This window comes from Kogia breviceps, chromosome 2 (assembly GCF_026419965.1).
Source record: "Kogia breviceps isolate mKogBre1 chromosome 2, mKogBre1 haplotype 1, whole genome shotgun sequence".
Classification (NCBI taxonomy): domain Eukaryota; kingdom Metazoa; phylum Chordata; class Mammalia; order Artiodactyla; family Physeteridae; genus Kogia; species Kogia breviceps.
The window spans coordinates 1,871,751-1,884,628 of record NC_081311.1 but is presented as its reverse complement, the minus strand read 5'-3'; the positions used below and the strand labels follow the sequence as shown (position 1 = coordinate 1,884,628).

The 12,878-nt window shown below is 52.7% G+C and overlaps 1 protein-coding gene across 1 annotated transcript in view; it reads right to left on the bottom strand.

Moving 5' to 3' along the window:
• The window catches only part of TCERG1L (transcription elongation regulator 1 like), a 184,305-nt gene that overhangs the window by 2,322 nt on the left and 169,105 nt on the right, over window positions 1-12,878 (bottom strand). The window contains exons 10-11 of the mRNA XM_059052046.2: window positions 6,442-6,531; window positions 2,352-2,470 (exon numbers count right to left, since the gene is read on the bottom strand). Coding sequence (XP_058908029.1) covers window positions 2,352-2,470; window positions 6,442-6,531 — 209 coding nt within the window. The remainder of the gene's footprint in view (window positions 1-2,351; window positions 2,471-6,441; window positions 6,532-12,878) is intronic.

Below are 12,878 nucleotides of genomic sequence, written 5' to 3'. Positions count from 1 at the left end.
GGCGGAGCCCCTTCTAGAGAGGTCCTATTCTGGGCACCTCTGAAAAGAAGTGGCCCTGAAAAGAAAAAAGAAACCTCCGACCCTTTAGCCGCGCCCAAGGGGACAGCCTGGCTCGCCGCTGACCCTGGAGGACGGTCCAGTGAGCCTGGGGAAGTCCTCCGAGTCACCCGCCCTGCGTCTCCCTTTCCCCCGGGGACGCGGCCACCCGCACTCGAGGGAGGTGGCCGCTGTGGCCGGAGCGCCAGTGCGCCAGCCCACGGGGAGGTCCCGGGAGGCTCCTCTCCCCGCTCCAAGACCCCGAGAGCTGGGCAGGGCTGGGATGTGGCCCTGGACTATTCCCAGGGCTAGGATGAGAGCCAGGGCGGCTGGAGGTGGGGCCGAGGGAGCTCAGGACGCCCGCGCTGAGCCCGCGGGCGACCGGGGGAGGCAGGGAGAAGCACTCTCACTAGGGCGCCTGTGAAACGGCAGGAAGAGAATGTAAAGGTCTGAAAAGGGCTTCGAAATGTCGCAGAATCAGCTACCTTTGAAATAAAAACGAGTTCTATCATTATAAAAGTAATACATGCCCAGTGCACATTTCTAAAAAATAGCAGGCAATTAAATCCAATTTCAAAGAAGAGTCAACTTCATTTCTACCACTGATTTTCCTTCTCTGTGTGCGTAATCTTTTTCGTAATTGCTGAACACATTCTAAATATTTCTCCTTTGCCTTCGTAACATATTCATGGGAGGGGGACTAGGTTGGCTATTCTTAACATTTTACCGATGGATGGACAGAGACTTTCACAGACAGCACCAGTGGTAATGATGGCAGCTCTCCGGGACCTGCCAGGTACCTTGCGTCTTGCCTACGTGAAGCCCCGCACACCATCCTCCTAGTGGCCCGTGAGGCAGGGCAGCTACACCCCCTCAGATCAAGACACCTGAGCCGTGAAGGCCCAGTGCCTGACCCTGCGGCGGGGGCCAGGGATGGCCAGGGCTGCTGTGCACTGAGGCAGGGGCTCTAGATCCGACTCCCCCCTCCCACCCAGGGTCGCCAGCTGCGGGGACCGAGCAAAGCCACGGCTAGAAGCCAGCGTTCTCATAGAAAATCACAATTTACAAGTCATTAGGCCCACATCTGCTTTCCGAGGTTGGCATCTGGTGACGGGGATAATTCACGCGAGGTTCCTTTCCCATTCACAAAATATCTATCTTTTAAATAGTCAAAGAAGTTTTCTGAGGCCTATGTGACCAACACTAAATTATATTATCCAATTATTGGCCAATGAATTAACCAATTATTGATGAAAATGTAGATGCTTACACCTGCATGGAAGGCAAACATCCATTAATGTTCATTTAAATATGATTTATTTACACATTATTATTAAAAATGCATGATGCCAGCATTATTATTAAAACTCATAATGTGTAAATGTCCACTTAAAAATAATGTTCCAATTTAAAATAAAAATACATCAAAATCAACCATTTTTCGCTCATAAAAGTTATAGCTGTATAATTAAGTAGTTCTTGTGCATGAATTTTTAAGGGTCAATTAAAGTTAATTTTAAAGTCGAGTTCAGCTTATGCATTTTTCTAGTTTCTAACATCGTTTTCATATCAGTTTGTTTTACTTCACGGGAATAATGCCTGATTATCTTAGGTGAGGTTGGCAGCCAGGTTCGCTCGGCCCTTTGCTGGTGTGGAGAGCGTTCACTTCACACTCTGGACAGCGGCCCAGGCGTGTGGAACCCAGGGGCTGGCGGGGTTCATTTTGCTGTTGCCGTGCATCGTTTGTTTTGCATTTGTACTCCTCCATCATTAGATCAGGGGAATTAGGCCCCATCTCACGAGGGCTGACCCATTGAGGAGTTATTTTGGCCTTGGAGTCAGGGCTGCTGACCTGTGGAAATCCACCACGTAAGGTGGACAGAGCTGCCGTTAGCAAGCAGGGCTGGGAGGTTTGTTCACGGCCGGCACAGGGGAGGAGGGCTTCCCACTCCAAAATTACACGTCTGATGTCTGTGGAACACAGGTCACAGGATTTAACCCAAGCTGGCTTTAAAAGACCCCTTACAGGGCTTCCCTGGTGGCGCAGTGGTTGAGAATCCGCCTGCCGATGCAGGGGACGCGGGTTCGTGCCCCGGTCCGGGAAGATCCCACATGCTGCGGAGCGGCTGGGCCCGTGAGCCATGGCCGCTGAGCCTGCGCGTCCGGAGCCTGCGCTCCGCAACGGGAGAGGCCACAACAGTGAGAGGCCCGCGTACCGCAAAAAAAAAAAAAAAAAAAAAAAAAAAAAGACCCCTTACAAAATTTGGTAAATTTCCAGCCCCAGAAATCGCCTGGCCTTAACTCACTTTCCATACCTGGGTGAGAGTTTAGATTCCTCTAGAAGTTTTTTGAATTCTTCTTTGGCTAGCAGCAATTTGCTTTTCTTTTCCTTGTATTCTTCTTTTATTCTTGTCTTGACAAACTGTTCAAATATCTTAAGACACACACAAAAGAGAACTATTACAAGAATGCATATCAGAAATGAACTCTTGTGCTTCAAACACCACACAAAAACACAGCAAGAATCTGAGATAAGCCTGTCTTTTTCACAGTTGCTGGAGCTACAAACTAGAGCCTTTAATCTGGCCTCTCCATGAAAACAAGTGTCTGGACAATTACACCTGCTCTCCCATGAGGCCAAGTGCTTCTCCACGCCCAGGCACCATCTGGGGGCCAGACACTGAATCGGCCTGCTTAGAAATCCTGGGTATGAGGGGGCAGCTCTCTCTAGAGGTGCGCTGGGAGCGGTGGACAGTTTGGAAACCCCAGCTCCAGTGCTCCCATATTTCTTGTTTTGGAACCTCCCGAGCAGCACTTACCTGCACGCGCTGTCTCACCGACTCGCACATCCTGGCCAGCAGCCCCTTGACACATGGGAGTACGTACTTTGTTCTAGTCATCCCTATGGCAAAGGAACTGGCGTTTGAGCCTCCAAAACGACTTTGAACTTGTGAAAAGAAAGTCAACCCAGCATCTCTGGTTTCCCACACTCTAGTCTTCAAGAAGACCCACTTGTGAACAAGGGTCTGAGTCCCCAGACGCTCCCGTGGACCAGGTGAACCTCTCCTGGGTGTCGTGGAAACACCCAGTGAGGAGAACCGACCCCCGGGCACTACACTCCCGCTCCCCAGCTTGACGAGAGGTGGGCTTTGAAGGCTCTACCTCAACAGGAAAACCAGTCCCTTAGCCTAAAGGATATGGATATTGTCTGGTAGGCAAATCCACCCAAGACCCTGGAAAGGCTTCTCTTGGGTACTGGCAACCAACGTCACAAAATGCCACCAGGGAATCCTTCTCTGCAGTAGACCACGGAGTGAGCCTCCCTTGCTTGGATTAATAAGTTGGATTAATAACTTAATTAATAATTAATTAAGTTCATTGTTCTAATATCAGAAAATTGTCATTTGTAGACTAAAGCCAAAGGGAGGTGGAGACAGCTGTTTCGTTCCCAAAGCTCTCCAAGCGTTGAGAACATTAAAAGGAGAATAAACTGGAGAAAATCTAGATGGGTGTACGAACGACGCGGATAAATAGATCAACAAAAAGCCCACGCCTGGTCCTATTAGGCCAATAAATAGCAATTCTGTACCAACCCAATCAGTGGCCACTGCAGATACCGGAATCTGAGCCAAGAGCTCAGGGACTCTCCCGCCCTCCTGCCGAGGACACGGAACCAGGAAGTGGCGACTTGGCCGAAACCCCATCACTCCCCTGCGGAGTGGGTCTCCCGGCTCTGCCTGATGGTTTCAGATTCCATTTCAGTCACGGCCAGCCTTTACAGGAGTACAAATACAGAATGCTACTCGCCTCCTGAAGAATCATCAGCATAATGAAATATTCAAGAACGGGCCTTAGACGGAGAGCGTGCATATATATTTGAGTAAGAATATGATCGGCTTATTTCACCTTCAAGGCAAGTGGTAATGTAAACTCTCCAGTTCTTTTATAATTTAAGCTAATAAAAAAGGTAAATGTGGGGTTATTATCCAAATAAACGCATGTGGGTCCATCATTAGTCGGAGTTTTGCTCTATTAATTTTAAATCTGGATAGAAACCCCGGCTGTTGGTGGGGTCAGAGCTGGTGAGAAAGACCTCCTTCTCTCTCTGCCTGGAACCATTTATGCCTCTAATCAGATTTTGCTCTCTCCTCTGCCTTTGCTCTGCTGCTTTATTTATGCCGCTATAATTTAATGTAACAGGTTTTTTTTTCCCTCCTCTTTAACAAATTACACCAGTTTTATTCAAAATGGGGCATGACTTTTTAAGAGAGAGACCGTTAGCCATTATTATCTTGTCATGGCGTGTTCGAGTGAAGTAAGATGGAACACTCTGTGTTACCATAGGAACAGGTCTGACGGCCGCTCCCAGGACCCCTACTCTCTGTTTAGGCTCATTCACATCTCCTCTGCAGGCCCCGTGGAAGGATGGATGCAACGCATACACCATGAGCCTCGGCTTTCCCCACGAACGCTATGTGACAGTAGGTCCCACACAGAGTCCATGTCTGGGGCTTGCCAGCCCAATTCATTCATAAATAGGACAGTGTTTCCTGAATGGGGCCCAAAGATGGTTTCCTTCATCAGTTCAGCCTCAGCCCCGGGCCTCTCAGAAACTACAACACTGTCGATTTGCTGGGGTGGGGTTTCTCTTACGACGCAGGCGTTTAATCTGAGGCCTCTCTGGGGCTGAAGTGCATCAGCTCCGGGGAGCCTGCTTCCTCCTCCTCCTCCCCGTGGGGCTCTGGGACCACGCTGTGGCAAGAACACAGCCTGGTGTCTCCTCTGCGTGATTTCACGGGGCCGTCCGAGGGCCCCCCGCCAAACGGCGGACTCTGTGAGCTGACCTTCTAGTGCGATCTGTCTGCCCCGAGGGCACCCTGGCAGTCACTGGCCCTCCCGCTCAGCGCCTGTCTCTCTCACCGGGGCCGTGGGAGTCCAGCCCCCCTGCTCCCGTGGGTGAGTCTTGTGCCATGACCACCCCCCAGACACCAGGAGGGCAGGAGACCCTGCCCCGCCCAAGAGCCTGGTCCATTCCGGGCAAACGGCGCCCTGAGCTCCCTGACGTCTGAGAGACGGGGCTTAAGCATTGAATCATCGGCTCGACTTTTCTGGGGGGATGTGGTGGGAAGGGTCTTACGTCTTCATTTCTTCGACTTCCTTTAAAGAGGCTGATGGCCTCTAAAACCATCCACGGACTAGAGATGGAAGAGCACTGATCACGACAGAGTCAGTGAGACAGAGTCCACAGCCGTGCTGATCGTTATCTGTTACGGTTTCTAGTGATCTTGTCACCAAAATAAATGGGCTTCTCTCTGGTCACAGCTGGAGAGCCGAACTTTGTGATTTGTAATAGGGCGACAAAAGGGTGAGATATTATTACCAGTGATTAAAATCACCGAGTTTCCTCGGCTGTGGGGAAAACAGATAGGAAACACCCAAACACCAAGCGAGGGCCTCCCCGCTTGGCCTACACTGAGCCCCTTGGTCTATACCTAAGGGCATCTCACGAGTTGACGACAGAATTGAAAATAAACTTGCACTTTCCATCCTCCTGGCCCGGCCTTTCCCAGACGCTACCGTCTGAAATCAGATGGGTGCTGCCAGGGCCGTGGCGTCGGAGGTGAGACGACCCTCGTGGGCTTGTGTCTCCAGGGATATGGCGCCTGGTCGCCCACTTTCCACACGTATCTGCTCTGCACTCGGGGGCCAGAGGGAGGGAGACGCATGATTGGGGCAGGAACAGAGACGCGGATGCAGAATCTGGATCCTTCTGGAATTTATCTCGGGGCCCTTCTTGGATGTGCTCCAGGAGCCACCAGATCCTGGCAGGGCTGTGAAAGCTCAAGCGTCCCCACCGGTCAGCACAGCCCGTCCCTCTGTCTGTTTGCTTAATCCGGGAGACAGTGCTGGCTCCGTGACTTGACTTCTCAACAAGCCAGGGCAGACTCCTGTCAAGTGTCCATTTGAAATGACCTCCAGGCCAGCTATCTCTAATCCATTCTTGCTTTTCTGGGGACCCACTTTCTAGACAAGTCCATCCTTTACTTTTGCTACGATTGTTCCCTGGACCCTCTCCTATTTCACTTGTATTATATCAGATCTTAAGTCTTTTTAATACAGTCACCCAGGATGTGGTTAATGTTCCCCAAAGCTGAGCGTTCACCTCTGCATTTGTCTCATGGGGTCATGACCAGGCGGTTCGCTAAGCGCAGGTACCAGGGTAGCCCCCCTCTGCACCCGTAGCTCTTCCCACGCACAAGCTCACAGGCCAGCAATCAACTCTCATGGCTTCCCTACCGACACAGCAAAGATGACAGGCACCTGCTCGTCCGCAGAGATCTCGGGAGGGAGCATCGCTTTAAGTCTGCGTCCTCGAGTCCATCACCGCACCTCCTACCACCTTACCTGTTTCCGCTCCTCGGAGCTTAGCAGGAGGTAGCGCGGGTCAAACACGATTTTGTGTAATTCTTTCTCCCAGGTAGAAAACGCTGACACCTGAAGAAAGATAGTCAATAGAGTTGCTTTTAGCATCTTATGCTGAGCCTGGAGTCACACTGAAGTGGTCAATGGTGAGAGTCGGCACGGAGGAACCAGGGGTTCAGGGATGTAGCATCGTTTAAAATTGTTCAACCTGTCAAACTTTTAAGAAAATCAATATTTAGAGCATTTGAAAATCTAATTTCTAGACTCATGACACTATTTCCTCCCTGGATATCTTCCAGAGCCATGCGTCCTGATCTAAAACCCCAATTATGTCTGTGAAGCTGGGACATTCTGAAACATCACACTGTGAAAGGAGATACTTGTAAAAATTTTCAGGACACCACAGGTCATAACAGAGGACAGTGTTTTAGAAATAATCAGAGTTTGGCACAATTTTAATTGATTTTTTTTTGTGGGTGTGGTACGCGGGCCTCTCACTGTTGTGGCCTCTCCCGTTGCGGAGCACAGGCTCCGGACGCACAGGCCCAGAGGCCATGGCTCACGGGCCCAGCCGCTCCGCGGCACGTGGGATCTTCCCGGACCGGGGCACGAACCTGCGTCCCCTGCATCGGCAGGCGGACTCTCGACCACTGCGCCACCAGGGAAGCCCTTTAATTTATTTTTAATCAACATTTAAACCTTTTTTAGGTTAGGTCACCTTTTTAAACAAACTACCCTACTTTCTAATAGTTTTAGATTTACAGAAAACTTGCAAAAATATTATGAAGCTACTGTCTACCCCATACCCAGTTTCCTATATTGCTGACATCTTAATGTTAGTACGCCAGATGTGTCTACACTATTATTAACAGGAGTCCACACCTTACTCAGGTTTCTTCAATTTTTGCCTAATTTTTTTTTCTGTCCCAGGACTCCACGCAGGACACCACATCACATGTAGTCTCACGTCTCCTCGGGCTCCTCTGGGCTGTACAGTTTCTCACTCTCCTTGGTTTCGATGACCTTGATAGTTCTGAGGAGTGCTGGTCAGCTATTTTGTGAGATGTATCTCTGCTGGGATTTGTCTCAGTTTTTCTCCTGGTTCGACCAGGGCTGTGGGTTTGGGGAGGAAGACCCCAGAAAATATGCCCTTCTTGTCACATCCTATCAAGGTCCATACTGTCAACGTAACTTATCAGAGCTGATGTTGACCTTGATTGACCAGCTGAGGTCTTTGCTCTATGAATTTATTCTTTTTCCCCTATCCCATGCTGTCCTCTTTGGAAGGAAGTCACAATGTACAGCCCACACTTAAGGGGTCCTACTCACCTCCTGAGATGGGAGCATCTGTATAAGTTCCTTGGCATTCTTCTGGATGGGGCATTTGTCCATTCTCTCACATTTGCTTATTTGTTCAGTCATTTGTTTATGTCAGTATAGACTCATGGATATTTACTTCATACTTTGGGTTATGATCTAACACGATTATTGATTTGCTCCTGGTTTGGCTGTTGCGGTTGGCTCCCGTGTCCCTGGGACGTACCCCATCATTTTGTTTTCTGGGCCCTTCAAGATGCTCCAGGGTCATCTCATATCGCTCCTACCTTGACCCTAGAATCAGCATTCTTCAAGAAGCCCTGGTCCCTCTTGTTGGAGATCCGGGTGCTGGGTGAGCTCACTGCTGCTGGGATGTGTGATAAAACGGACGTCGCCACACAACCTGACGGCCACGCTAACAGACGCTCTTGAAGTTCTGAGGAGGGTGGCAGCTCCGGACAGAGGGGCAGCCCGCATGTGGGACCTGCGACAGAGGCCGGAGCAGAAGGGAAGTCTGGACAGTCGAGTGTGAAACGGGGCCCGTCACCGCTTGCGGGTGGACACAGCCTTGTCCGTGGGACGGACTCTTCCCAAAGAAGGACCCCGATGACTGTGGTTCCCTCGACGGTGAGACTCACTCCTGATGGAAGCCCAGCCTCCCTGGACCTGTGCCCCCACGGTCACGTTGTCTGGAAGGTTCGCTCCATGGGGCACGGGCTGAGGCCTCCCCTTTCTTGCTGGAGGCCTGCGGGGAGCCACTCTCCACTCCCAGGGGTCCGCAAGTTCTCCACGGTGGGGCCTCCACAATAGGTCGGCTTCCTTAACGCCGGTGGGAGAACCTCTATATGTGAGACCCAGTCTTACATAACATATGGTGTCACACCGACATGGGGGCGACCCCCCCATCCTATCCGGAGTCCTGCCCACTCTCAAGGGAGGGGGTTATTCAAGATGTGTGCCCCGGGGTGGGAGTCTCGGGGCCACCCTAGAACTCTGCCCACACAGCAGGTCCCCAAGACAAACGCATGCTCTTGCCTCTCACGTGGCCTTTGCTTCTCAACAGTGAGATCGCAATCCCTCGTGTGCCTGAGAGGCGTCCGAGTCTTTGACATTTTACATGTGATTTGGTCCAGGATCGTGGAATGCTTCAGCCAATGTTGGACCCTTTCCTGCAGAAGTCCCGTCCTTCCCTGCAGCCTGACCGTGTCGTGTAGTGATTCTGTCTCCCTTCCTGGGCCGTGTTCTGTGATGTATACATCATCTCCTGAAGTGGGCAACGTATTCCATCTCAGGGTGCTGACACCAGGCGACTCCGTGCTGTGGGTGAAGGTCACGGTCACTTGTCTCGGTGAGAGCGTGTTTGGACACTGCCCTGGCCCAGTGCCGCTGGCCTCTGGTTAACACTCATGCACATCCTTCTTTAACCCCCCACTGGAACGTCACCCCCTACGGGCTGGGAATCGGGAGACATGGGCAGCGGGTCCCTGGAGCTGTGCTGGAGGCGAGCCTCCTGCAGTCGTGTGCTTCTCCTGCTGGCCGACTCCCCTCCGACTCACCTTCAGGGCCTGAATTGTGTTCTCTGCTACGTCTACGACAAGAAGACACCAGGGCTGGTGGTTTGAAACACAGGCCCGGAGAGGAGCAGCGGCGTGGACCGCCAGAGGGTGCAGTTCGCAGACCCGGACGCACGCTGCCGTGGTAAAGTGGAGAGTGTCCGCGGGCGTCCGCCCCCGGCAGTGGTCCGCGGCTGCCGCCTGGCTGGCCGACACGTGGGCATCCCACGTGGCACTGTCTGCACCTACAGGTGTCACTGCTGGAGAGGTGACAGCTCCAGCGAGGCTGTGGATCAGAGGGGAGACACCGGTACCCTCCCTGCGGCCACATAACACCAGGCCCTTCCTGTCGTAGCTGTTGTCAAGGTTCTCCCAGAAAAATAACCGTGTCTTAAAACCCCAAAGAATCGTGCCGGCACAAGTAGCAAAATGACAGCCTCATCCTTGTCGCCTTTGGAGGTGGTGGTCATCTCCTGCCTGCACGACCACAGTGGCCTCCTGATGGCTCCCCGTCCCCCAGCGTCATTTTCCCTTGACCCGCAGCCCCCGTCTTTCCAAGAGCCCTCAGACCGACGGGTCGGCCACTCGGCCGGCACCCAGGCCTCTCGGGTCTGGCCCCAGCTGTCCACCCAGCGTCCTGTCCAGCTGAGCGGCCCTGAGCGCCCCCCACCAGCGAGGGTCCCCGACGGTCCCCACGCCGGGCACCTGAGGCCTCCACCCGCGGGGCACGGCAGGGTGACGCCCTCTCGGAAGCCACCACGAGGTGACCCTTCCCCGGATGACACCGGCTCCAACCTCAGCCCCACCTTCACGGAAACCTCTCCGAAGGCCAAGGGGTGGGTCCCGCGTTGCTCCTGGGGAAAGGGACTCCGTAAAGTAACGCGCTCTGAGAGCGCTGGGTTAAGGCTAAAAAGCGAGATAATAACGCAAGGCCTGTGGGGGCCACGGGGCCATGGCCGTCCTCTCGGGGTCCTGCCCCCGGGCTGGGCACCCAAAGGAGGCAGGCATGCTTCGTCTCCGAAACCAAAGGCGGTTTTCAGTGCTTGTCAACGCTTGGGTCACAGAAAAGGCCAGGAGCCGGAGGACGAGAGGAAGGCACCCGTCTGCCCGTCTGTCTGCCTGCACGTGCTGGCCGGACCCTCGGCTGGCATCCTCTCTCCCCTTCCTGTCACCTCTGGTCGCTCCCGGTCTCAGGGAAACGGCCCAAGGCCTCAGTCGGGAGGTGCGAAGGCCTCTCTCACCTGGGAAGGGGAGAAGCAGGTGCGGGAGCTCTGAGGGGGCACGAGGCCGCTGGCGGGGGGGACCTGACCTGCTGAGCCGTGCAGGAGGCCCAGTGCCCCCTGAAGAGGGTCCCTGAATCTCCCTCCAGCCTGAGCCCGCTGCCCTCTGCTTCCAGGGGCCGGAGACCGTGGCCACGGCCCCTCCGTGCACTTGCCCAAGTTTGCCCTCCTGGCTTCTCTACCTCCAGCCCCCACCTCCTGCGCCCCAACACCACCTCCCTCCGTCCGAGCCCCTCCCTGCCCACTACCTCTCCCTGCGGGGCCACCCCTCCTGGGCGCCCAGACCCCGCCGCCCTGACGCTGCGGGTCACGTGTGAGGATGTGCCCAGCATCCTCTGGTCCTCTGCTCTGTCCTCCACGCCGCCTGCGGGCTGCGCTGATGACAGATGGCGTGTTGCTTGTAATTAGCGCTCACGCCATTACCCTCTTTATCCAATTTCCTGCAACGCACAGCTGTGTCTTCTATTTCTGGCTCTGGAGCTCCTGACAATTAAAGGCGGCCTGAGGTGGACACAGCACGGGATGAAGCGAGCAGGCTGCTCCTGGCTCATCCTGGACGGGAGGCGGTATCACCTCTGGGATCCTCTGGAAGCAGCCGCGAGAAGGGAGCTGGGGTGACGGCGGCGCATTGGGGAGGTGATGCCGGGCATGCAGGACGCTGACACGTGGAGGGAGAAGAGCCGAGGACGGTGCATAAATGGGCAGGTGGCCCCTGGGGGCCGCAGGGCGCCGTGCCCCCAGGGAACCGTGGAGACTCATGTAGAACACGCTGGAATCTGCCTGCAATCCATCCCACCGAAGGCGGGGAAGTGGAGGTTTACCTCCTGCTCCCACCCTCCCTGGCCCTGGAGATGCTCAGTCCCTAAATTGAGAGGGGGGAGTGGTCGGCACGTGGAAGGTTCCCCTGAGCCCAGGGGAGCCCGGGGAGCCACAGGTGACGCAGAAGTGAGACGGGGGCTGCGTGCCCCCCCGACTCCGGGACATGCCGGTTCCCACCCTCAACTTCTAGCGCTCATGGTGTTTTGCCAATTTTGGCGCCTTTTTTTGGTATTTTGATTGATAAATAAAATTTTGCACTGTTACTCCACCGTTTCTCAGCTAATTTTACTTACTTTTCTTTCACGTTAGGGACAGTTATAAGCCCTTTCTAGGCATTAGAGTGGGTGGTCCACAACCCCCCCCCCAAGGTCATCTTCATGATTAGACCGCGATCTACTCACTTAATAGAGAGGCGACCACGGTAATATCGACAGAGCTGAATCGCCGAAGGCCATGGCCGTTAATTCAGGAAAGAAAAACCACAGCATAGAAACCAAGAGAAAACCCAGATCAAAGGTAAAGAAGAAGGAGATTCAAAAAATAATAAATAGTAAATATTTATACTTCTTACTATTCGGTGCTGGTGGAGCACGCTAGCCAAACACCACTGGGAGAACCCATTGTAAGAAAAAGACTTTTTCCACAACAATTTGGTAATACAGGTCGAATGTTGACAGCGTGTAGGAAACAATCCTACACACAAAATAACCAACATTAACGCATCGATATGGTCATCAGAGTATTAGTTAAACTAGCAAAACTGGGCAATAAACTAAATAGATGAAAAATAGGATCTTTGAACTGACAGTGAATTGACTACTATATCCTCATCAAAAATGTCTCCAAAGGTTTATAGTAATATTTTAAAAATGGGTAGGGCTTCCCTGGTGGCGCAGCGGTTGAGAGTCCGCCTGCCGATGCGGGGGACATGAGTTCGTGCCCCGGTCCGGGAGGATCTCACGTGCTGCGGAGCGGCTGGGCCCGTGAGCCATGGCCGCTGAGCCTGTGCGTCTGGAGCCTGTGCTCCACGACGGGAGAGGCCGCGGCAGTGAGAGGCCTGCGTACCGCAAAAAAAAAAAAAAAAAAAAAAAAAAAAAAAAAAAAAAAAAAAGGGTAAAAGGAGAAAACAGTATATAAATGTATAAGTTAGGCTGAGCCTTATGAAATTGACTATATTAAAAAACTTTGGTTCAGCCATGTTCAACCACAGTTCAATCTTGGTTATACTATTTAATACAAATGTTTATTTTTTTGCTATTTCTTTAAAATCTGTTTTTAGAAAGAAAGACTGGAAGGAAATGTACCCATTGATGATAATAATTGGGGTAGGGCTTCAGGTGATTTTGTTCTTATTTCTACTCTTTGTATTTTGTCATTTTCCTAGAAGGAGCATGTGTTCTTCTGAGAGCACGATTTTATTTTATTAGTTGTACGTGCCTGGTGAGGCTCT